The sequence below is a fragment of the Crotalus tigris genome, unplaced genomic scaffold, assembly GCF_016545835.1.
Source record: "Crotalus tigris isolate CLP2741 ecotype Arizona unplaced genomic scaffold, ASM1654583v1 scf7180000020588.15403103151:6194809, whole genome shotgun sequence".
NCBI classification, from domain to species: Eukaryota; Metazoa; Chordata; class Lepidosauria; order Squamata; family Viperidae; genus Crotalus; species Crotalus tigris.
Genome location: NW_024098092.1, coordinates 2432363 through 2457299, shown reverse-complemented (window position 1 = coordinate 2457299; position 24937 = coordinate 2432363). Strand labels below are relative to the sequence as shown.

Sequence of the window (24937 nt, the reverse complement as noted above, 5' to 3'; positions counted from 1 at the left end):
GTTAAATGAATCTAACTTCCCTTTTGAATTTGTTTGTTAGAAGGCCATTGATTTACACCAGCCCAGGACGCTGCAAACTGTCATAAACACGAATCAGTTGTCAAGTGCCTGAATTTGGATTGCCTGACCGAGGGGATTATAAATCTGGAAAATGGTCATCAATTGATTTTTCATGCCGTTGTACAGAATTAAGAAGATAGACTAAAAGTGGAGGAAATAAAAACAGATATTTAAAGAGATTAATTTATAGCCGCTGTATATCAACTTGTGTCACCCATCCCCCTTCAAAATTGCGCACACTTTTTGGTTAGGGGACCCCCCCCTTTATTTTTTTAAATCCCTTTCCTTTTCCAGGCTGGTACCTACCGCTCGTTTCTACCCTCTGCGCATGCACTGCATTCGGGCGCTAACCCTCCTATCGGAAAGCACGCAGACATTCATCCCTGTCCTGCCCTTCATTCTGGAGGTGAGTGGAGAATAGCTTGACTGCCTCTTCTTTGGGGTCACCCCTGAGATACTGGAAGACTGCTATCATGTCCCCCCTCGTCGTCCTCTTCATTAGACTAGACATCCCCAGTTCCAGCAATCAGTTCTTTCTTTGTGTGTTTTAGTCTCCAGACCGCTAAACCTTTTTGTCACTCTTCTTCAGATTGAGGGAATCACAACCCTCTACAGCAGGGGTGTCAAACTGCCGGCCCGCTGGCCAGATGTGTCATGAGCAAACCACGCTCACCCCATTGCCTCCAGAAGTGGTAAATGCTCCAACACTGGAAGTTTTTAAGAAGAGACTGGACAGCCGTTTGTCCGAAATGGTGTAGGGTTTCCTGCCTGAGCAGGGGGTTGGACTAGATGACCTCCAAGGTCCCTTCCAACTATTATTATTATTATGGGGGAAAGTTCTGATATGTCGCGCGACGTCACGTGACGTCGTGAGTTTGACACATCTGCTCTACAGCTTGCCACCCTCCCTTCCTTCCCTCCCATCTCACAACTGGGGGAAAAAAATTCTGGTAGATGGGCAGTTCCTTCCAGAACTTTCAATTTCCTCTCTCTCCAGCACTAGCAGAACCAACCAGACACAACGCCCATTGCATAAAAATAAACTCAGATTATTTTTTTAAAGCGTTCCCCTTTGCTACTCTTTCCCTCCTCCAGTTTTCAAAATTTGCTTGTGACTCTTGTCTTAACGGCCCGAATAAAAAGCGAGTGGGAGAGGGTGAGGCTTGGTGGGGTTTTTTGGGGAGTTGACCAAACTGCCACGCTTCGTTGAGAATTGTCAGGAAGTGAAAAAAAAAAAAAGCCTGCTGTGGGTTTTTCTCTCCCCCCCCCACGTTGCTGCAAAATGTCTGTTTGTTAACCACATCCTTTTTGCTTCCTGCCTCCCCAGGACTCCTTGTGGCTTCTGGACAGCTGCTCCCGTCCACCTCCTTCCTCTCCGCCAGGGTTCTGCCAACCCAGCCTTTTGCACACCACCCCTGCTTTACTGTGTGTGTGTTTGTGTGTGTAGAAAGCAGCGTTCCCTCGAGGCAAGCCGCATAGATCAACCCAGACGTTCAGTGGTTTTGCGCTGGTTTGGCCTCTCCGCCCTCAGTCACATCCAATGCTGCAGGGTGGGGGCAGCATCTCTCCCACTCTCCTGGGGGGGGAGTGGGAGAGAAATGTGGCTGGCTGAGCTGACAGCCGTTGGGAGGAACACCAAGGCTGCCCACGCAGGACCCCAGACGCCGCAAAAAAAAGCAAAAAAAAAAAAAACCAACCCCTTTTGCATTCCTCAATGCAATGCTCCCAAATTTGGGGGCTTGCATTGAGTTCAGGGCTGTCTGCTTGCCTTGGGGGAAACCATTCCAAGCTCTTCCTACACCCGGTTCTTCTTAAATCTGCATTTTGCAGGCAGAAACAACCTCAATGTTAACCCATTTTGCCTGCCTCTCTTCCTCGTCCCCAAATAAAGGTGAAAATGGGAAAGTAAAGTGTTGACTCTCAGCCTTCCCCCCCATAAAAGAGCCTCAGAGAGGAGTGAGATTGATAGTGATTGCCTCCCCCTCCCTGATGTCTAAAATTCTAAAAGACCCCCTCAACAGACCCCCTAATTTGGCCTGTTAACTGCCATGTCACCTCCTTTTGCATAGATGCAGCAAAGGGCGTGCCCTCGGATGGAGTCCCCCCCCCAGTCTTCTAATCCACAGAATAACAGAGTTGGAAGGGACCTTGGAGGTCATCTAGTCCAGCCCCCTGCTCAAGCAGGAGACTCTGTAGCATTTCAGACAAATAGTTGTCCGGTCTCTTCTTTAAAAACTCCAGTGTTGGAGCACCCACAACTTCTGGAGGCAGGTTGTTCCACTGGTTAATTGTACTCATTTGTTAGGAAGTTTCTCCTTAATTCCAGATTGCTTCTCTCCTGGATCAGTTTCCATCCGCTGCTTCTTGTCCTGCCTTCAGGTGCTTTGGAGAATAGGTGGATCCCCCCCCCTCTTCTTTGGGGCAGCCCCTCAAATATTGGAATGCGGCTATCCTGTCGCAGATTCCCTTCTATTCCCACTTTGCAAAAACCCTGACTGGAACTGCCGTTCCGAAGCAACCTAATGCAGCCCTCCCTTCTCTGTAATTCCCTCCCACTCGGCTTCTCCCCCACACACACACACAGACGCACACTTTGTCACCCGCACGGTGACAGCTCGGGCGTCTTGTGAGGTCCCTGGGAGCGCCGATATTCCCCAAGCTGCTGTCACTGGAAATGAGCAGGAAATCGGTGACGTGCCTTGACAGTTTATGCTTCTCTTGGCACAGGGAATGAGGGTGAGGGCTCTCACCGCCTCCCCGCGGCAAAGACCGGGTGGTGTGAAGGGAGGGAAGGTGCAGGAAAGCACGTTGAGGGATAATGAGCGTTTGCCCTTTAAAAATAAAATAAAACAAAATCCCGATGGATGATGAGTCCACGGCCTGGTGCTGCTGCTGCGGGGGCAGAGCTGGCCTTTGCATTAGAATAAATTTGGGGCGGGGGCCGTAGAGCAGCACTAATGCCAGGGACGGGCTTGCTTTGGATCCCGGAGGGCACAAAGGGGGTTCCTGCCTTTTGATGGAGGAGAGTTTAGCAGAGAGTTAACAAAACCATCGACTCATTAATTGGCTGATGGGTAGGGTAGCTCTGGGCAGGGGGCAGTCAAATCACTTCACCAGCATTAGGGACTGATTTAGGCCAGCGTTTCTCCACCTTGATCCCTTTTAAGACGGGTGGGCTTCAACTCCCAGAATTATTACTTTATATCTAATTCTGGGCAGCAAACATACCTTACCCTCCTTCCTTCCTATTTTTTTCCCACAATGACAACACTCTTGAGGTGGGATGGATGGACTGGGGAAGAGTGGCTGGCCAAGGTCGGGGACTAGAACTCCATCCCGCCGGCTTACATGCCTTAGCTGGCTCTAGAACTCACTGGCTCCTGGTGACCTGCCCAAAATCACCCGGGTGGCTTTCCTGCTTAAGGCAAAACTAGAACTCGCTGTCTCCTGGCTCAAAGTCACCTGGCTGGCTTTCGTGCTTAAGGCGGAACTAGAACTCACAGCCTCCTAGCTTTCTAGCCCAGTCCTTCACTACTAAACTAGAGGTTGCTGGCATCGGGATGTGTGGAAGCGTTCCTCAATCTTGTATGGATGGCCATTTAACTGGGGGTGATAGAATAACAAGAGTTGGAAGGGACCTTGGGAGGTGAGAATAGCTTGACTCCCTCTTCTTTGGGGCCATCCCTCAGATATTGGAACACTGCTATGAGGTCACCCCTAGTCCTTCTTTTCATTAAAAAAAACTGCACCCCAGTATAGTTTGTTTAAGATGACCAAGTGGCCTTCTGCAGGCTAGGCAGCCAGCAGAGGCTTGCAAAAATCTTATTTGCTAGCTATATGTTCCCACACCTTCTCTTCTGTTGATGCTTGGTTGACCTTTCCATTCTATTTTCTCTTCTTTTTTCCACAGATTTTCCAGCAGGTAGATTTCAACAAGAAACCCGGGCGAATGAGTGCTAAGCCTGTTAACTTTGCCGTCATCTTGAAGCTCTCCAACGCCAATCTGCAGGAGAAAGCCTTTCGTGTAAGTAGGCGAAGTGGGCAGGTTTTATATTTTAGGGCAAGGCTCTCCAAACGTGGCAACTGGTAGACTTCAACTCCCAGAATTCCTCAGCCAGGCAGGGCTTTTGAAAGCTTAACTTCCCATCTCAGGAAGAATGCAACTGGCAGCAGTCATCATCCAAACTTGAGTTAAATCAATGTTTTTCGACGTGGCTGCTTTAAACGGCTGAGGAATTCTGGGAATTAAAGTCTACAAGTTGCCCAGCTTGGAGACCCCTGTTTTAGGGGAAGTAATACTGCAACTTTTGAAACTTGGCCCCCTTAAGAAGTCTGGACTTCAGCTCCTAAAATTTCCAAGCCAGCTGCTTAAAAGTAGCCAAGTCGAAAAACATTGATTTAACTCAGTTTCGGGTGATGAGTGCTGTAGTTTAACCCTTCCTTCGGTGGGAAGTTAGCCTTCAAAAACCCTTTTCAAATTTTGTGCTATGTTTTTTTCTTCTCTTCCTAGGATGGCCTTCTTGAACAGCTTTATGACCTGACTTTAGAATATCTCCACAGCCAGTCCTACACAGTCGGTTTCCCAGAACTGGCTCTGCCCGCCATCCTTCAGGTAAATGGAGTTTGTATGGCTAAAATAAACCGGGGGAAAAAATTGCTAAGTATCCCCAGGTTTTCTCCCCCAGGTTGACAGCCTAAAGCAAAAAAAAAAAAAAACTAAAACAAAACCCCAGCAATCATTTACATGCTTCCAAGCACACCCAGGACTAGAGTCTTACCTTAAAAATCAGTAGTACATAAAACAAAACCCAAGAGAGAGAGTCTTTTTTGCAAAACGGTGCACGTTCCCAGTAGAAGGGAATCCCTGTAGCCGGAGATGCTCTCAAACCTTTTTTAATTTGCTTGCAGACGTTTCATTACCCTACTAGGTAATGCCATGAGTGTCCTTCTGCACAATAATGGCCTTGTTTTAGCCTTGCTTGGCTAAATCATTGAAAGGGGGGAGGGCAGGAAAGCCTGTCCCCTCCCTTTCTTTACATCCCTGCTAGAGCATTTTAAGGCTCTCTTGATTTCCACCCTGTTGCACTGCAGAGGTGTTGAAAAATGTGATTTTCTTCACGGGTCAGTATCTGAGGCCTTTGGGTCCACTCTTCCCACCTCCCACTCCTCCCTCCGCTCACCCCGGCCTGGCCTTCCCTCCTTCCTGCTCCCCCCAGCCTCGGGGTGGGCTTCCCTCCCCCCTGTCTGGCTAGTGACGGACCACCCCCAAAGAGGAGGTCAGCACGGACTAAGATCCAGAACTAGCCTTCCCAAGCTTTGCATGGATTCGGTTTAATTGAGGCAGCTGGGAGAGCGAGTCAGGGAGGGAGGGGGGCGGGGGGGGGAAGAACCAGCGTCTGCTTGATGTCTCCCCTTCCACCCAGAGCTGGATTATTAATGCAGGAAGGGCTTGGCAGCTGGATTTCCCCTTCTCCGACTGTGCCAGGCCGCGGCCTTCCCGCAGAGCACAGCAGCATGAATTGCTCCCTTGTCTTCTCTCCCTCCGCTGGAGGTTGCAAGGATGTGCTTGTGTATATGTGTGAAAGGAAGCGTGCAAATTATGAAAGGGAGCGCTCCCCTTCTCTGGGGGCGCCTGGAGGGCTGGGGGAGGCGCCACGTTGTTCTTCGTCCCTCCCGCTCTTACACTTCCCGCTTTTATTTTTTGGGACAGAAAGGAAGCCGGAGTGTGCAGATAAGGGGCTGTTCTTCTCCCAGGCCGGGGAGGGAGGGGGGGATATTTCAGTGGTCCTGGCATGGGGGGGGGGGCGGTGAAAGCCACTGTCGGGGTGGGTCTGAGGTCAAATGAGCAGCCGTGAAGGGTCTTAGTTTTCACACACACACACACAAACAGCTGGGAGAAAGGGTTCTCTTTCCGAAAGACTTTTGTGTGTCCTCTCTTCTCCCCCCCCTCCCAGGGGGTCAAGTGGTGGGCCTGATCCAGCCTCCTCCCCTTCAGAGCTGGCACAGGAACTCAGAATCAACCTCCAGAGACATTCAAAGAGGATGCTAATTTTGGGGGAATGAAACGTGGCTTCAGGTTGGGGAAGCTGTCTCCAAAGCAGGCAGGTAGGATAGGTGCCCCTTCAGCCAGGATCGGCCTGGGCTTTCCCATCAGCCCCAGCTAGCCTGCTGAGGATGGGAGCTGTGGTCCAGAGCTGGTTAGACTGGGGAAGGTCACGCTCCAACAAAACAGCATGCTGCTTAAAGATGATATATATGAAATTGGATAGATCTTTCCTCCCTCGCTCCCTTTTTATTTCACTCTTTCTGTAGAATAGAATAGAATAGAATAGAATAGAATAGAATAGAATAGAATAGAATAGAATAGAATTGGAAGGGACCTTGGAGGTCTTCTAGTCCGACCCCTGCTTTAGTTTTTTCTTACCTTTCTCCTTCCTTCCTTCCTTCCTTCCTTCCTTCCTTCCTTCCTTCCTTCCCTCCTCCTCTCCTCTCTTTTTCTCATTCTTTTGTCCTGCCTGCCTGCCTGCCCAAACACACCTTTGCTGTCTTTTTTCTTGGCACAAATTAAACCAAGTGTTCACTCGATAACATAACCAGGCTGGATTTCCAAGCAATTTGGCCCACATCAGCCCATCAGCTCCTTTTGGGAGTTAGGCAAAGGTATAAAATGGTTATCAGGGACAACCATTGCTGGCCTCAAAGTCAGAGGTCACTAAGGGCCACCGGAAGACCTGTCTCGGTCAGCCAGGCCTTCCGCCTCCATTGCGGCCAGTGGCTTCACCAAGGCTCCATCAACAGCTTGTGACTCTAGAGGCTGTTTTCGTTCTCCCTCTTTTGATATTTTTTTTTCCGCCCTACTTGGCAAGACCGTAAGAATTATTTTATATATTCCAACTTTAAATTGGAGCCAAGGCTTGGAGGAAGCTACATCCCACCCATCTTAATTTTTGCACTCTTGCCAGCCAGATCCAAACACGAGAATAGAAAACTCTAGGCAGGTCAGACTTAAAAAAAAAAAAAGAGAGAGAGAGAGAGAGCCATTCATGGAATTTTTTTTGCTGTCTTGTTTCTTTCCGGTCCGTCTTCCTCCTCCTCCTCCTCTCCAGCTGAAGTCCTTTCTGAAGGATTGCAAGATAGCCAACTATTGCAAAATCGTCCGTCAGCTCTTGGAAAAACTGCAGGAGAACGCCGCCTTCATCACCGCCAAGCGCCACAAAGCTTCCTTTGGCGTCTCGAATCGGGAGGCGGTGGTGAGTCACCTCTATTCCCCTTTTGTTCAGCTGGGGAAGGTTTTCCTGTTCAAGAGAAACACCTGTTTATTTCACACCTTGAAAAGGGAAGCTTTATTCCAGGGGGGTCTTCAAACTTGGCCCTTTTGCGACTTGTGGACTTCAACTCCCAGAATTCCTCAGCCAGGCACACGTTGCAAAAGGGCCAAGTTTGAAGACCCCTGCTTTATACCAAGGCCATTTGATTCTCGATTTCTTAACAAATAAATTAGTTACAATGCACCTCCCCACCTCTTAGCTCAACCCGCTCACCATTCGAATGATCAGTTGAGCAAAAAGGAAAGTAAAAAATGACAAGAACATACAATACACAGGTAGTCCTCGACTTCACGGCCACAATTGATCTCAGGATTTCTGTTGCTAAGTAGTCATAACTCTGCAAAAACATTTGCAGGATGCTTGGCGAATTATTGTTTTTGCACAATAATAAAAGGACAAGGAGGCAAAGTTCTACGTGTAGATTTTCCCCTCCGAAGCCGTTTTGAACACACCGCTCGGCTTTTGCAATTTCACTTCAGTCTCCGGAACTGGAATAAAAATATGGAGACACACACATACATACACATACCCCTGCACCCGGAGTGGAAAAAGCGGGTGATTTCCTGAACGTTAGGAAACGCTTTCTTATGTCTCCGGTGAATTTTTTTGACAGGAGCAGTGGGAAAAAACCGTAAAAGCAGAAGGAACTCCTCTAATGACTTACTATGTGACTTGGAAGAAACTGAGAGAGAAGGAAATACAGCTTGAAATTACTGGCAAAGAACGGGTAAGAACCCAAATCCTTAAATCTAAACCATCTTGAGATCCTGGCTGAGGAGCACAAGAGGTGACCAGTGGATCCGTTGCTACTTTCTGCTTAATGGACTTTGCCAGGCTTTTAGTCCCAAGTAACCCAGCTTTGTGTCATGGTAGGTCTGGCCACACAATGATGGCAATCAGAGGAGTACTTTTACCCCTATTTTGAGATCCCCCAACATTTTCATTGAGCTATGATTCCGAGATCTTGCTCGGAAACTAGTCAGAAACTCCCAGAAAAAGGACTTTCTGCATTCTTTTGTGAAGGCTGCATTGGCTGGGGTGAACGGGTTAGGAAATGAAAGACAATCCCAGCCTTTTTACAATCCTGCCGTAGTTAAAATTCAAGATTCCTCTGTAAGGTATTTCCCCCCCCCCCTTCAATATTTCAGACTGGGAAGTGAGAATATGCTCTAGGGCAGGGCTTTTCAAACTTGGCCCTTTTATGACTTGCGGACTTCAACTCCCAGAATTCTTCAGCCAGCGTGCCTGGCTGAGGAATTCTGCGAGTTGAAGTCCACAAGTCATCAAAGGCCCCACTTTGAAGAGCCCTGCTCTAGGGCTTCCTGCCTGAGCAGGGGGTTGGACTAGAAGACCTCCAAGGCCCCTTCCAACTGTATCATTCTGTTAATATTTTACTTCAGGAGCCTCATATTCCCTTCTTTCCGTTTTTTTTTCTTATATATAGAGATGATAGGTAGATAGGTAGGTAGGTAGGTAGGTAGGTAGATAGATAGATAGATAGATAGATAGATAGATAGATAGATAGATAGATAGATATAAATAGAGAGATAGATACAAATATAGTTAGATATAAATATAGTGATAGATTAGATAGATAGATAGATAGATAGATAGATAGATAGATAGATATAAATAGAGATAGATAGATATAAACAGAGATAGATATAAACAGAGATAGATAGATATAAACAGAGATAGATAGATAGATAGATATAAATAGAGATAGATAAGCAGATAGATAGATAGATAGATATAAATAGAGATAGATAAGCAGATTGATAGATAGATATAAATAGAGATAGATATAAATATAGTTAGATATAAACAGAGATAGATAGATATAAATAGAGATAGATAGATAGATAGATAGATAGATAGATAGATAGATAGATAGATAGATAGATAAATAGATAGATAGATAGATAGATATGTAATTTTGTGGTAATTAAAAACATCCTTAACATAACCAGCCAGCTGTTCTTCATTGGGGCTAAATTGAGATGTTCAGTGTGTTTACTTTTTAATTCTTCTTCTTCTTCTTCTTCTTCTTCTTCTTCTTCTTCTTCTTCTTCTTCTTCTTCTTCTTCTTCTTCTTCTTCTTCTTCTTCTTCTTCTTCTTCTTCTTCTTCTTCTTCTTCTTCTTCTTCTTCTTCTTCTTCTTCTTCTTCTTCTTCTTCTTCTTCTTCTTCTTCTTCTTCTTCTTCTTCTTCTTCTTCTTCTTCTTCTTCTTCTTCTTCTTCTTCTTCTTCTTCTTCTTCTTCTTCTTCTTCTTCTTCTTCTTCTTCTTCTTCTTCTGTCCTTCCTTTGTTGCCTGGCTGCAGCTGGAAGAGCTAAACTTCCCAGAAATCAAACGCAAGAAGCCAAACGAAAAGAAAGAGGAGGATAAAAGGGAGCTTAAGGACCTCTTTGAAATGGAGAGCAGCTCAGAGGAGGAGGCCTCCTCGGATGTCTTCTCCCGTAAAGGTAGGTCGGAGGAAGCATTTGGTGCAAAACAGTCTCACAAACTGCACCACTGCCCTTCACTCAACTGCCACCAGCTTCCCAGCTTCAAGCAAAAACAGAGCACTTCAAACTCGGAGACCTGTGGACTTCAACTCCCAGAATTCCTCAGCCAGCCATGAACTCTGGGAGATGAAGTCCACAAGTCTTAAAAGTTGCCAAGATTGGAGAGCCCTGAGCAAGAACTTAAAATAATTTAAAAGTGGAGGGAATACTTTTCTATGCCCCCCCCCCTTTCCATTTCAGAACAGTTTCCCAGGGCTAAAAAAATCTGTTTTTAAAACACAGTTCAGGGATGGGCATATCTGCCTGAGTGCTTTCAGAATCAGTTTTAAGCCCAAGGAAAAGTTCATTTAAAAGCACAAATTTACCAAATTGGCTAAAAAAAAGGGGGGGGAGATGTGAGATTTTTTGAGTTAATAGTACTGCTGTGGTTTTATTCACTCATTCATTTATTCCGTTGGCTGGGCTCCCTGCTGTTACTGCTAAAGTATACAAATCATTGTTATTGTTATCATTTACATCCACGGTAAATAATTGGTGACACGTTCACGGTAAGAAACCGATTAAGGAAAGAATAATAACTGAATTAAATAATCATTTTTAGGGACATAAGTAGCCTCAGAAAACCAACCATCCAACTGGAGAGATCGTTTTAGTCAACACACTTGGGAAGAGATTCGTTTCTAATCTCGTCTGAAAAATACATCTTTAACCTCTTTTTTTTTTTAAGTTATTTTTCTCAAGCTTGGCAAATTTATTGTAACATGCAGAGGCCCCAGTTGGAAACAATGAGTGTCATAAATTGGATTGTTGGGGCAGTTTTATACAATCACTGCATTGCGGGTATCAATCAATTTTTTAAAAGGTCCTTATTCGGTCTCTATGGGTACCCATCTCAGCAAGTGAGTCTGAGTGACAAACAAAATTTAAAAAAATGGCAATATACAAGAATTAAAATGCACAGCTCCTGAGAAAACTTCATATCCCATAACCAAGGAACAAAAATCCGTGGATAAACCACCATCGTAATTGATTGCTAGGGAAAATGTTTAAAACTGAAAAGGATTTCAATGCAACACACGTCTTTTTCCCTTTCTGGAGTGTCTTGAAATTGAATCAACTCTGTCTCAATCCGAGAAACTCTTTCTGACTCAAAACAATGGAAAGAGACGGTTGGAATGGGGCATTTCCTATCCAAAATCCCGAACTTGAAATAGTTTTAATTTGTGTAGCAGACTCTTAATTATTCCTGTTATTTGCAAACTTGCACCCTCCTTTCAATGGAGCTTCCAGCTTGCTGCTTTTCAGGGAAGGGTGATTTACAACTTCTATGCAAACTCTTCACCAATTATAAAGCAAAATTGGCACTTTGATCAGCAAAGGCCTCTCTAGAGAGTAGGAAGACTTATACAGCCCCAGGGCCCAATTCTGGATGGCCGGTCAGTATCCATTTTTGTGTGTGTGAAACCTCCACAGTCACAGGTGGTATACCAGAGGGTGATTAAGGAACAGAGATGCCTTTTTGACTTGATGTCCCCAAGGAATTTAGACATGTTCTGTAGGACAAGCAGGTGAGGTTTCTTCTTCCTGAAATTTTACAAGTACTATTTTTGATAGGGAGGTAGAGGGAGGGAGGGATAATAGATGGATGATTGATGGGTGGATGAGAGAGAGAGAGAGAGGGAGGGAGGGAGGGAGAGAGAGAAAGAAAGAAAGGTCAGATACATGATAGGAGATAGATAGATAGATAGATAGATAGATAGATAGATAGATAGATAGATAGATAGATAGATAGATAGATAGATGAGATAGAGATAGATAAGAAATGATAGAGATACATAAGATAAATGATAGGAGATAGATAGATAGATAGATAGATAGATAGATAGATAGATAGATAGATAGATATGACAGAGAGACAGACAAATTAAGCTTTGCTGCAGCCAATTCCACACACTTTCCCATAGATTTGTGAAGGATTAATTGAGGTGTTGTTATCCATCCCTGCTTGATTTGCTCTCTCTCTTGTCCTGAGATGGTTGTGTGTGTGTGTGTGTGTGTGTGTGTGTGTGTGTGTGGGAGAGAGAGAGAGAGAGAGAGAGAGACTGTCACCCCAAACCAAAATCCTGCTGCGTTTTTCACTTCCTTTGACTTCTGCACACGGCGGGTGACTGCCACGCACGTTGTTCCCGTATTCTTCAACAGGCAACTGGGATGCGCTTCAGTGCACCGGTGATGTTGTCGGCTTTTTTCTTCCTTCCTTCCTTCCTTCCTTCCTTCCTTCCTTCCTTCCTTCCTTCCTTCCTTCCTTCCTTCCTTCCTTCCTTCCTTCCTTCCTTCCTTCCTTCCTTAGGAAGCTATTGATTCAGCCAAGAGAAAGGGTTTTTCCCGGGAGGGAAGATGGACAGGTGGGTGGTGATGTTTCTGGAGCAGACCCTTGGTGGAGGAAGAGCCGGTGCTGTCACATCTGGAAATCAGGACATGGTGACATTCATTTTGACCCTTCACATTCCAGATGGTTGGGGGCCGTTTTGCTAAGGGAGCGGGGCTGTCTTTCTCCTGCAGGAAAAATTGAACACACAATTATGTGTGATTCCAACACTGGAAGTTTTTAAGAAGAGATTGGACGGCCATTTGTCTGAAATGATATATAGGGTTTCCTGCCTGAGCAGGGGGCTGGACTAGATGACCTCCAAGCTCCCCTCCAACTTTATTATTACTAATTATAGGGCTGAAAGGGACCTCAGAGATCTTCTAGTCCAACCCCCTGTTCAAGGCAGGAGTCTTACACCAGCCCAGTCAAATGATCTTCCGGTCTATTTTCGAAAACTTGCAGCAATAGAGAAACCCACAGTTTTAGGGGGCAAGCTATTCCATTGATTAATTGTCCTCTGCTCCATAGGGGGTTAGGGTTAATGCAAAGAGAGGTCACAGGCTCCCCCAGTTTTGCCAGCCACCTGCACCTCTGGATAAGCCAGATTGTGTTCAGCCTATTTATGCTGTCGCTGTGCTTCCTTGCCTGTGTTCAGATGAGTGGAAAATAAGACGCTAATAGCTAGGAAATTACCAATTTTCTGTTAATTAGCAGCAGCTCACAGCCCCTCTTCCCCTTCTTCTTCTTTTTAATTAAATATTGCCATAGTTAAGCACTCATTAGCGTTTTATAGCAGCTCCGGTCTCAGCGGAATAAGATGGTCTGGAAAAGGCACGGTGGGCAGACACGGAATTTGGGGTGGCGTCGGGCGTTCTCCCCGAAATAAGTCAAAAATCCCTAAAAAACAGGTCGGTTCACCTTTATAGTTGCTGAACCCCAGTCAAAAAGATGGGGTGCTGTGCAGATGTCTGCCCCTCCCTCCCCCAGTTAAATCCCAATTTGGGGAAATGAAGCGTTGGATTGTAACTCCCATCATCCTCACCTTGGCCAAGGATACTGGGATTTGAATCCTCCAGCTTCTATCCAAGGAAAGTAGATAGAAGCAATGTTTTTCTCCACTCCTGTTGGCAGTCGGGCCTAACCCCTGTTTTTACGTAGAATTGGGAAAAGGACAAGGGGACAAAAGTGTGATTTTGAGCTTTTGGAAACCCCCCGCCACAAGATTTGGCTGGAGTAGCTTTCAGGTGGGGTTGGAATAGCTCTGAGTCTTACACATCACTAGCAGAACCAGGGTGGCTTTTAGTAGAGGTGAGAGAGAGAAAAACATGATTGCATGTAGAGATAGTCCTCGTTTAGTGACTGCAGTACAGCAGTGATGTAAACTACGGCCACAAACTACGGCCACATTTGCAACCTTCACAGAAAGCTGACGGAAGATCATAAGCGCACTGCTGTTTCATTTAGCAGTCTCTGTGCTTGGCAATCAAGTCGCTAGTCCCAATTGTCACTAAAAAAGGACTACTTGTGCATCTCCCAGGTTCGTGGACTAAGTGGGCCTTTGAGCTGAGGCAGAACTGTTAAGATCTCACCCAAGTTCTTGGGAGAAGTGCTACTTTCTGTTGCATTTGCCCACACGCCCCAAATGGTGTGGGTTTGTCTTGTGGCCTGGAAGCCACGGCTGTTTACTGTTTAGTGCGAAGGACCAAGCTGTTCCATGTGGCTCAACCAGGAAAGCATATTTGAAATAAATCTTATTTATTAAGATTTAACCAGAATGGGACCTTCCTTCCTTCCTTCCTTCCTTCCTTCCTTCCTTCCTTCCTTCCTTCCTTCCTTCCTTCCTTCCTTCCTTCCTTCCTTCCTTCCTCCCTCCCTCCCTCCCTCCCTCCCTCCCTCCCTCCCTCTCTCTCTTTCTTTCTTTCTTTCTTTCTTTCTTTCTTTCTTTCTTTCTTTCTTTCTTTCTTTCTTTCGCCTTCCCTCTTCACAAGCCCAAGCGCAGAGGTGGCTTGGCTTCTTCGGCAGAAAGGGGGCAGGAGGTCAAGGACCTGGACCCCTCCATCCCAGACACCCCCCCTCTAGTTTCTGAGAAGGGGGGCTCCCCCTCCTGCCTGCCAGATTTGATCAATGGCTTGTCTGCAGCCACCACAGGGAGAGGCGACATCACGCATTCCTCTCATTTACCGGCTGATGGGCCTGGGGGGGGAGTCACGGCTGCCCCTGGTTATTAATGGGCTGGGGGCCTGATGGTGGATGGCCGTGTCAGGACGCAATTAAAGCTGCGTGAAACCGCTGGGCTGGCACTCCGTCTCCCCAGACCCCGGCCGGTAATGAGCGATCTGTCCACATTAAGCCACGGCGAATGTCTAATGAACTTTAGCGGATATCCAGCCCGTAATCACATTACCCCATTGCATAGGGAGGGGGTGGGTGGGTGGGAAGGGGACAGTGACCAGAGGGGGGGGGGAACAGAAGAAATTGTGATGGGGCTCCTTGTTGTGATCCCACTGGGTTTGCTGGGGCTGGCAGGGGGAGTGTGCTCCTTTTATGCGGCAATTAACCAGTCCTGCACCCCCCTCCCCTGAATGCAAGGAAGGGGGTACCTGGGGATAATAGAGGGTGCAATCAGCCTGGGATTATCTCCCAAATGTCCCTTAGGGACTTGTAACTTGTTCCTGCATTTTGCGCCCATAACTTGGGTCGTGTCTGCCTTTTGCGCCTTCCCGTTGGAGTGCAAGTGGGGGGGGGGGATTGCAGAAGGATATAGAAAAGCAGCCTGGAAGGGCTATTAGGGGGGTGGTCGTGTTCCCCACCCCTTGCAAGGAACTTAAAATGCACACAACGCTTGCTTTTCTCCTGTCGAAGTGTGTTCCTGTTGAATTCCTTCCATCTTGGGCCTTCCTGGATTCCCCCTAAGCTGTTATCTGCCAAGATTTCAGGGGCTGGGAATAATCAAGAGAGGACAGTGATGCTCCCTTCCTTCCTCTTTCCCTCCCTCCTTTCTTTCTTTCTTCTCTTCTTCCTGTGTTCTTTTCTCCCTTCCCTTTCTCTCTCTCTCTGTTTCTGTCCGTCTCTTTCTTTTCCCTTCCTTCCTTCCTTCCTTCCTTCCTCTTTCTTTCTTTCTTTCTTTCTTTCTTTCTTTCTTTCTTTCTTTCTTTCTTTCTTTCTTTCTTTCCTTTTCTTCTCCCTCTTCCTTTGTTCCTTTCTCCTTCCTTCCTCTCCTTTCTTCTTCCCTCTTTCTTCCTACGTTCTTCTCTTCCTCCCCTTCCTCTCTCCTTCTTTCTCTTTTTCTCTTTCTGTCCCTATTTCTCTCTCCCTTTCTCACTCTTTTTCTTTCCTTCCTTGTCTTTTTCTCTCCCCCTTCCTTCCTTCCTTCCTTCCACAGGCAGACTCAGGAATCCTGGGAGTTGAAGTCCACAGGTCATAAAACGGCCATCGTTCCCCAACTCTGCCCTAGGGGAAGGATGCCAGAGCTTTATTTATTAAATTGATTTATACAGCTGCCCATCTCAGTCTGCTCGGAGCAAAAATATATTCAAATACAAAATACAATGAGGCATAAAACACACAGCAGCCGGAGAATTGCAAAACAAAAACCTCAGCCCAGCCAGGAAACCAGAGAGGTTTTGCAAAACACTCCAAGAGCCACTTGGACCCGTTTCCCACCAAAAACAAAACACTGGGAGCCGCAAAACCCTTTTGATATCTGAAATGAAGATAACACTGCATATATCCTTTTTTACCTTTATTACAGGTGTATATATATACATATAACATACATACACATACATACATACAATAAAGGTAAAAAAGATATATGCAGTGTTATCTTCATTTTAGATATCAAAAGGGTGTGTGTGTGTGTGTGTGTCCCTCCCTCCCTCCCATCTTCTGCTCAGCTGGCTTCAAGCTGTTCCCCAGCCAGCTCAGGGGAGGCCCCCTGGGCTCTTTTATGACTTGTGGACTTCAACTCCCAGAATTCCTGAGCCAGCATGGCTGGGCTAGCTGGCTCCTCCCCTTCCTGCTTCCTGCAGAGACCCAGCCAAGGGAGGAGCCACGCCCAGGAAGCTGCTCACCTCGTGGTGAGTCTGCTCTCTTTTTTACTTACACACACACACAACGCACAACACACACACTCTTACACACACACACACACACACACACACACACACACACACACGGAGGGAAAGAGAGAGAGGAAGAAAGAAAAAGAAAAGGGAAGCGCAAGTGCCTCTCTCTTTCTGCAAATGGCGGCGGAGGCTGAAAGAGCCACGTGCGGCTCCGGAGCCCCAGGCTGCGGACCTGCGCGTGAGTCTCTTCTCTGAGACCAAGGTCCCAATTTTGTCTTAAGGCCGCCTTTCTTTTCTTCTTTCTTTCCTTTCTTCTCTCCCTCCTCCTTTCATTTTTTCTTTCCTTCCTTCCCCCCTTTTTCCCCCCCTCCTTATTTCCTTTCTTAGTTCTTTCCTCCCTCCTCGTCCTTTCATTTTTTCTTCTCTTTCATTTTATTTCTTTCCTTCCTTCCCCCCTCTTTTTCCCTTCCTTCCTCACACACACACACAGAGAGACAGAGGGGGGGAGGAGAGAGAGCAGGTGCCTCTCTGCAAATGGAGGCTGGGAGCTGCAGGGGAAGGCTCAAAGAGCCACGTGGCGGCTCCGGAGCCGCAGGTAAGGGTGTGTGGGGGGGGTGTCCAGGTCCACCATCTTCTGCTCAGCTGGCTTCAAGCTGTTCTCCAAGCAGCTCAGGGGAGGCCACCTGGGCTCTTTTATGACTCGTGGACTTCAACTCCCAGAATTCCTGAGCCAGCATGGCCGGGCTAGCTGGCTCCTCCCCTTCCTGCTTCCTGCAGGGACGCAGCCAAGGGAGGAGCCACGCCCAGAAAGCTGCTCACCTCGTGGGAGAAGGCCGTGAGTCTGCTCTCTTTTTTTGCTTGCTTGCTTTTACACACAAACACACACACACACACACACACACACACACACACACACACACACACAGGGAGGGAGGGAGGGAGGGAGGGAGGGGGAGAGAGAGAGAGAGAGGAAGAAAGAAAGAGAAGGGAAGCGCAAGTGCCTCTCTGTCTTTCTGCAAATGGCGGCGGAGGCAAAGAGCCACGTGCGGCTCCGGAGCCCCAGGCTGCAGACCTGCGCGTGAGTCTCTTCTCTGAGGCCGAGGTCCCAATTTTGTCTTAAGGCCTTCCTTCCTTTCTTTTCTTTCTTTCCTTTCTTCTTCCCTCCCTCCTCCTCATTTTTTCTTTTTTCATTTTTCTTTCTTTCCTTCCCCCCTCTTTCCCTCCCTCCTTATTTCCTTTCTTATTTACTTCTTTCCTCCCTCCTCCTTTCATTTTTTCTTCGCTTTCATTTTATTTCTTTCCTTCCTTCCCCCCTCTTTTTTTCTCTCTTTCTCTCCTCTCCCTCCCTCCCTCCCTCCCTCCCTCCCATCTTCTGCTCAGCTGGCTTCAAGCTGTTCCCCAGCCAGCTCAGGGGAGGCCCCCTGGGCTCTTTGATGACTCGTGGACTTCAACTCCCAGAATTCCTGAGCCAGCATGGCTGGGCTAGCTGGCTCCTCCCCTTCCTGCTTCCTGCAGGGACGCAGCCAAGGGAGGAGCCACGCCCAGGAAGCTGCTCACTTCGTGGTGAGTCTGCTCTCTTTTTTACTTACACACACACACAACGCACAACACACACACTCTGACACACACACACACACACACACACACACACACACACACACACACGGAGGGAAAGAGAGAGAGGAAGAAAGAAAAAGAAAAGGGAAGCGCAAGTGCCTCTCTCTCTCTTTCTGCAAATGGCGGCGGAGGCTGAAAGAGCCACGTGCGGCTCCGGAGCCCCAGGCTGCAGACCTGCGCGTGAGTCTCTTCTCTGAGACCAAGGTCCCAATTTTGTCTTAAGGCCGCCTTTCTTTTCTTCTTTCTTTCCTTTCTTCTCTCCCTCCTCCTTTCATTTTTTCTTTCCTTCCTTCCCCCCTTTTTCCCCCCCTCCTTATTTCCTTTCTTAGTTCTTTCCTCCCTCCTCGTCCTTTCATTTTTTCTTCTCTTTCATTTTATTTCTTTCCTTCCCCCCTTTTTCCCTCCCTCCTTCCTTTATTTTCTTCCTCCCTTATTTTCTTACTTCTTCCCTCCCTCCTCTCATTTTTTCCTCTTTCATTTTTTTCCTTCCTTCCCCCCTTTTTCCCTCCCTTCCTCCCTCATTTCCTTTCTTATTTCTTCCCTCCCTCCCTCCTCCTTTCATTTTTTCTTCTCTTTCATTTTCTTTCCTTCCCCCCCCTCTTTTCCCCTCCCTTCTTATTTCCTTCCTTCCTTATTTTCTTACTTCTTCCCTCCCTCCTCCTCCTTTCATTTTTTCCTCTTTCATTCTTTCCTGGGTATAAGGGAAAGCAGAGAATAAATTCACACACTTTAATGGTTTTTATTTTATTTATTTATTTTTTTTTTGCTTAAGCTTATTTTTATTTCATTTATTATATCACTTGGACCGTCTCCACCTAGGATAGAAAGAGGGTGTATAAATTGCAACGACAAAATGAAACTTGTATTACTTTAAATTGTTATTTTTAAAAAAGACTCCTAGTTGTTTACTTTAAAAAAAAAAACCCTGTCTCTCTAGAGCCAGTTTAAAAAATGGCATTCTGAAAAAAAACAGTATATTTTTATATAATCGGTGCAAATCCTCAGCTTCTTCCTGTGGCTGGCACTGGTGGAAGAAGCTGATTCTTTCATCTGATTTAGTGAGTGTGTCAACATAAGTTGAGGACTTCCTGTACTCCTTTGGACACTGTCCTCTAAGCAAGCTTCAGGTTGCAATAAATCATACCCTTCACTTTGTTTTTAACTGCTTTCTCGTGATTAAAAAGTCCAGGAATAATTTTTTAAAAAGCTGGTTTTTGTCCCTTAAGCTGCAACTGGTTGCAGAAGAACTGTTTTATATCCCCCGTGAATTCAGAGAGGGACCTTATGTCACGTCTGTTCCCGTTTTTATTTTCTGGGTACAGAGAAAGGGAAGAAGGTGGCTGCAGACCGTGCTTCCGTGAGCAGCAGTGAGGAGGAGGAGGAAGGAGAATATGAAGTGGAGGAAGAAGATGACGAGAATCAGAGCGATTCAGACGGTAAAGAATTAAGGGGCTTCCTTGCAGCTTTCCGTTTGCAGCAAAAAGGGGATTACGGAGTTTCCGAGACCCCCACAGATCGTTCTGCTCTTCCTCAGAGCCATCTTTTCCCTAATGACCTTTCAATCTTAGACCACCATCTTAAAACCAAACAGAATAGGTGTAGCTGGGTCTAGGACAACTGACCGTGGCTAATTTGCCATGGGAAAATTCAACATTGTATCCATTGGTTCATTCACTTTTATTATTGGTGGCCGTGTTTTCGTAGAAATTATTGTAACTCTTGTATTCTGGATTGACCTTCTTTCATTATTATTGGCCATAGTTCCTTTGAAATTAGAGTAGGAATAGAATAGAATAGAATAGAATAGAATAGAATAGAATAGAATAGAATAGATATTGGAATAGAATAGAATACAATAGAATACAATAGAATGTAGAATACAATAGAATAGAATAGAATACAGGATAAGATAGGATGGAATGGAATAGAAAAGAAAATAGAAAATAGAATAGAATACAGGATAAGATAGGATGGAATGGAATAGAAAAGAATAGAAAATAGAGAATAGAATAGAATACAGGATAGGATGGAATGGAATAGAATAGAAAAGAATAGAATGTAGAATAGAATAGAATAGAAAAGAATACAGGATAAGATAGGATAGGAGGGAATGGAAGAATAGAAAAATAGAAAAGAAAATAGAATAGAATACAGGATAAGATAAGATGGAATGGAATAGAAAAGAATAGAAAATAGAAAAGAGAATAGAATAGAATATAGGATGGAATGGAATGGAATAGAAAAGAATAGGGAATAGAATAGAAGTTTGCAAAAGGGGATCACCTGACCCCAGGACAGTGTGACCGTCATAAATATGAACCGGTTGCTAAGTCTCTAAATTTTGATTAAGTGAGACTGCAATGGTTATAAATATGTAAAACGGTCATCAGTCACTTTTTTCAGTGCCATTGTAACTTTGAACGGTCACTAAACGAACGGTTATAAGTTGAGGACTGCCTGTAGGTGGGAGGGCGAATCCCCCAGCCCCACCTATCTGGCTGAGCCAGGGACACCGGCCTCTGAAGCCCCCAGGGGCTCAGTGGAGGCCTCAAAGCAGGATCAAGCCTGGTGGGAGAGGCGTTGGGGGTGTCTCAGTGAACACCCCTACCTTCAGCCCCCAAACAAAACCCCTCCAGAGGGACATATTCAGGTAATTGTGCCTTTGTATTCTTCTTTCTTGTTAACTCTGGAAAATTATTTGCAGAATCCAAAATTTAAGGGCTCAGATTTTGCCCTGCACTGGGAGAGAGTTCTCCAAGCTTCCGGCCTCTCTTTGTTTCCCTCCCCTCCATTCCTTCTCCCCCCCCCCCCCAGCAATGCAGTTAAAAGAGGCCGGCGCAGTGCCCAGTTCTCAGTAGCAGATGGCAGAGGCCTGCCATGCCAGCCTCGGTGCCCTTGCCCAGAATAGACCGTCGACAGAGGCCAGAGCAGATAACGGCTGCCACCGTTTGGCACGTCCATGTGCCACACTCACAAAAACGCTGTCTCTCTGGGGCTGCCGAAACGTTGGAAGTGCCGCAGCGGCCTCACCCCCGACGTCTCGTTCTGCCGTCCCTTTTCGGGCGGCTGTTCCAGTTTCTGCTTTTCCCCCTGCTTTGTTTTCCAGTTGGCCCAAACCTTCCCTTCGTCGGGAGCGTTTGGGAGCCAAATCCTGAACCTGGAGGTCCAAGCCTCAATGGCAAAACCCTGGTTTCCTCGTTAGGTGATCCTGAGTGTCAGTCAGTGTCTTGACGTTTCTGAGAAAGGGGGAGAAATGGTTTCTGCCCGAAATCAGGTCGAAGTAGAGCAGGTGGAGCTGCTGTGGTGTGGGGCTCCCCCACAGCCCTCCCCCTCCCCACTGACGGGGGGGGGGTGGTTCCAGACTGCACCACCCTTAGATGGCTGTGTTCACACTGGATGTAAAGTGGTCTCCAGCCCATCCTGTCCCATGGATGTGTGCAGATGTGTTTCTACTCCATTCTGGTGCTTAACAGCCATGCGCAAGGCCCTTTGGCTTCTCCCCTGGTCCTTCTCTCTCAATTTTCCCTCTCTCTGGGGTGGGCAGGTTGATAACCCCCCCCCATATTTCTAAGTCTCCCCACTTAGACTTCTAAACCATTATGAGAAGATCTGCACATCCAGGTTTTGGGAACAGTTGGGAGGGTAGGAACTTGGTTTTACAGGGTGGGTCTCCAGCAGAAGAATGCAGAGGCAGACCAGAGGGTTTGGGGAGGGTCCCAACCCCAAAAGGACCCCCCCCATGTGCTCACTAAGTAGCCTATTTTAAGAGGGAAGAGCATGTTTCTACATTCACCTCCGTACATTGCAACCACTCATCCCGAAACATTTGGAGAGGAGCCCTTTCTCCTCCCCTCCCCCTTATTTCTAGGATGTGAGTTTTGGAAGCCTCCCCCTTTACAGGGTTGTGCTCCCTCTCAAATAAAATGGTGGGGGGGGAATAAAGATTTTCTTCTCCTTGATCCTCCATCTCCGTTAGAAAAAACCCAGGTGCTTTGTTTATTTATTGCTCTATTTATTATTAAAACTTATATTCTGCCCATCTCGCCATTCCCATCTTGCCCCCTCCTGAGCTCTGCCCGACGATCCATTAATTAGCACCGGAGATTAATTAGCACCCAGCTGCCTTTTCTGCCCCCCCTCCTCCTGTTCCCAATGAGGTTGGATTGACACCGAGTCTTTCTTCCTTCTCCAGCAGATGAGAAGGCCGCCCCTCGACCACGGAGGAGTCGCCAGACACCGCTCACTCGGGCAGAGTTGCAACAGCTGGCACAAGGAGGAGAGGACCTGGTGGAAGACTTGGATTTTTCCGATGGAGACTGATGGATGGACGGACTTGAGGGGAAGGGGCTGCATTGTTCCAGCTGGCCCTGAAGCCGAGTTTAGGCACTGGAGGGACGGGCCAGAAAAATTTGTCAGCCGGCAGTGGAGCCGTAAAAAGTCTGCCACGCTGGCTGCCAAAACTGCCTCTTTAGAATAATGTGGGGTTCTTAAAACCATCTCAAAATAAAACCATCTCAGGAAAGAAAAAACAGAGAGGCCAGCCTTCAATGCTGCCCCTTCCTCTTCTGGAGGATCATCCACCACCAGCGATGGAGATGGCAGAGATGAAGATCCAACTACAGTTACAAATCTTTTTTTTTTTTTTTTTTTTTTTAAAAAAAAGGACTTGGCTCTTTTCCTGCAAGTGACATTATTTAAATTTTTTGGCCCAAACTCCCCAACAGGAAGAGCCGGACTGGGCAGCACAATGCATGCTTTTGAGTCCACCCCCACCCCCAATTCCTCCCAATTTTTATTTCTGTACGGGAAGGGAAGTTTTGTGTTGGTTCTCGGCTTGTAAAAACAGCCTGTTGTGGATTTCTTTCAGAGGCCTGGATCTCTTTGCGCTGAAACTGCAGCGGGCAAAACAGCTGGATCCTGATGGAGAAGCGTTTTTTTCCCTGCAGCTTTCACCGCACTGTGACCCACACAGGCCTTTTTTTTTCACCCCACATGTGGTGCCCACCAGGAACTGAGACCCACACAGATCAGATCTAGGATAAGGAGTTAGCAAATCTTACACCATTGGTTGGGAAGGGATCCCCAAGATAGCCAGGATATCTCTTGTCATTTGTGAGTTAGATGAAGGAGTCTTTATCCCATTTAGCTTGGCTAAAGAACCATGTTTTGTGGTTTATGGGGATACACCCTTGAAATGCAAGCCCTTGCGTTTGGTCCCCATAAATCTTGAAATCATGGCTGCTCTAGCTTTTTAAATGGGATGGTAGGGTGAAGGCATAATGGCTATTATGCCTTGGTAGGATTATATGGCTTCAGGTTGTAGGACAAAGTTGAGGTTGAGATGTCAGAAGAACTTAGATCAGGGTTTTTCAACCTTAACAACTTGATGTGTGGATTTCAAATTCCAGAACTCTTGAGTGTTGAAACCCACACCTCTTGCTAAGGGTGAGAAACCCTGATCTCTCCCGTCAGGTAAAACCCACCAGGTATGTCAAGAACTGAACTCCGCTTTAGAAAGCCAAATGGCTTTTAGAAGGCTGGACTTCAATTCCCAGGAAATCTGCAGCTTTTAAAACACTTGGGGAGTTGAAGCCTGCAAATTTCAAAGGGATGAGTGTTAGCTCCTGGAATTCTTAGCAGTGGTAGGCTAGAGGAGTTTAAGGATTGAGGTCCCCTTCCCTCCCTCCCACTCACCCACCCTAATCCCAAGGTCACCAGATGGCTGCAACTCAATTTCCAGCTGTCTCCAGCACATGGACTGGAGAATTCTGGAAACTGAAGTTCACTAATCTTGGAGACAGCTCCATGCTGTCTCTTGTTGGTATGTCCCAATTTTTCTGCATTCAGAATTCTAGGACTTGGGAGTCTGGGAGACCAATCCCATGAAGTGTAAGTGGTGGGCCTCCAACTCTTTAATTCTGTTAGGAATTCTGGAGCTTGCAGTCCACCAAGCCAGGAGACAGGTCCGTGTCCTGTAGATGACGGGTCCTCAATTCTTCTGAACTATGGGTTCAGAATTCTGGGACTTGATTAGGAGACCAATCCCATCCCATGAAGTGTAAGTGGTGGGCCTCCAACTCTTTAATTCTGTTAGGAATTCTGGAGCTTGCAGTCCACCAAGCCAGGAGACAGGTCCGTGTCCTGTAGTTGACGGGTCCCCAATTCTTCTGAACTATGGGTTCAGAATTTTTGGGACTTAATTAGGAGACAAATCCCATGAAGTGTAAGTGGTGGGCCTCCAACTCTTTAATTCTGTTAGGAATTCTGGAGCTTGCAGTCCACCAAGCCAGGAGACAGGTCCGTGTCCTGTAGATGACAGGTCCCCAATTCTTCTGAACTATGGGCTCAGAATTCTGGGACTTGATTAGGAGACCAATCCCAATCCCATGAAGTGTAAGTGGTGGGCCTCCAACTCTTTAATTCTGTTAGGAATTCTGGAGCTTGCAGTCCATCAAGCCAGGAGACGGGGATTCTTCCATCGCACAGGGCATAGGATATCCTAGTTCCTGCAATACTTGAAACCCCTAAAAATTGAGGTCCTCTCCAGGCACCTATCATTCAGTCTCTGGTGTTCTCTAGCTTATTTCTGTATTCTGGGAATTTCGAAGTCCAACATAGAATTTCTGATTGAACTTCAGTCCCCAGAATGCTTGGCAATGTAGCCAGAGAATTCTGGGAGATAAGATCACCCATATGGGGGTCTTGTTGAGGGGATGTGGGACATCCTTGCACATTAGGTGTTTTGGGACTGAGGTCCACCTACTTGGGATGCACAGAACTTGGGTTCCTTTGTGCTGTGAGATTGCAAATCCCCACAACACCACGGGAATTGAAGTTCTTTAGGGCGTTTCCCCCCCCCCAAAGGGGTGCACCTCAACCCTGAAGCCTTCAGGGTCCCCAGCATGTCTCAGCCTTGGCAGGCTTAAAGGTGGGTGGACTTCAGCCCTAGTTGGGAAGTCTATGCAACTTAAAACTTGCCAAAGTTGAGA

At 46.7% G+C, this 24937-nt stretch overlaps 1 protein-coding gene across 2 annotated transcripts in view; it reads left to right on the top strand.

Moving 5' to 3' along the window:
* Window positions 1-24820, top strand: part of NOC2L (NOC2 like nucleolar associated transcriptional repressor) — a 39039-nt gene extending 14219 nt beyond the window's left edge. Inside the window, exons 12-19 of one of the 2 annotated variants that reach the window (XM_039367392.1) lie at window positions 355-466; window positions 3971-4084; window positions 4571-4672; window positions 7167-7310; window positions 8002-8115; window positions 9710-9851; window positions 19271-19384; window positions 22144-24820. In XM_039367392.1, the coding sequence (XP_039223326.1) occupies window positions 355-466; window positions 3971-4084; window positions 4571-4672; window positions 7167-7310; window positions 8002-8115; window positions 9710-9851; window positions 19271-19384; window positions 22144-22268 (967 nt within the window). In that variant the 3' untranslated portion in view covers window positions 22269-24820. Of the gene's footprint in view, window positions 1-354; window positions 467-3970; window positions 4085-4570; window positions 4673-7166; window positions 7311-8001; window positions 8116-9709; window positions 9852-19270; window positions 19385-22140 lie in introns of both variants that reach the window. The other variant, XM_039367391.1, reaches the window with a different exon arrangement.
* The last annotated feature ends 117 nt before the right edge of the window (window positions 24821-24937 follow it).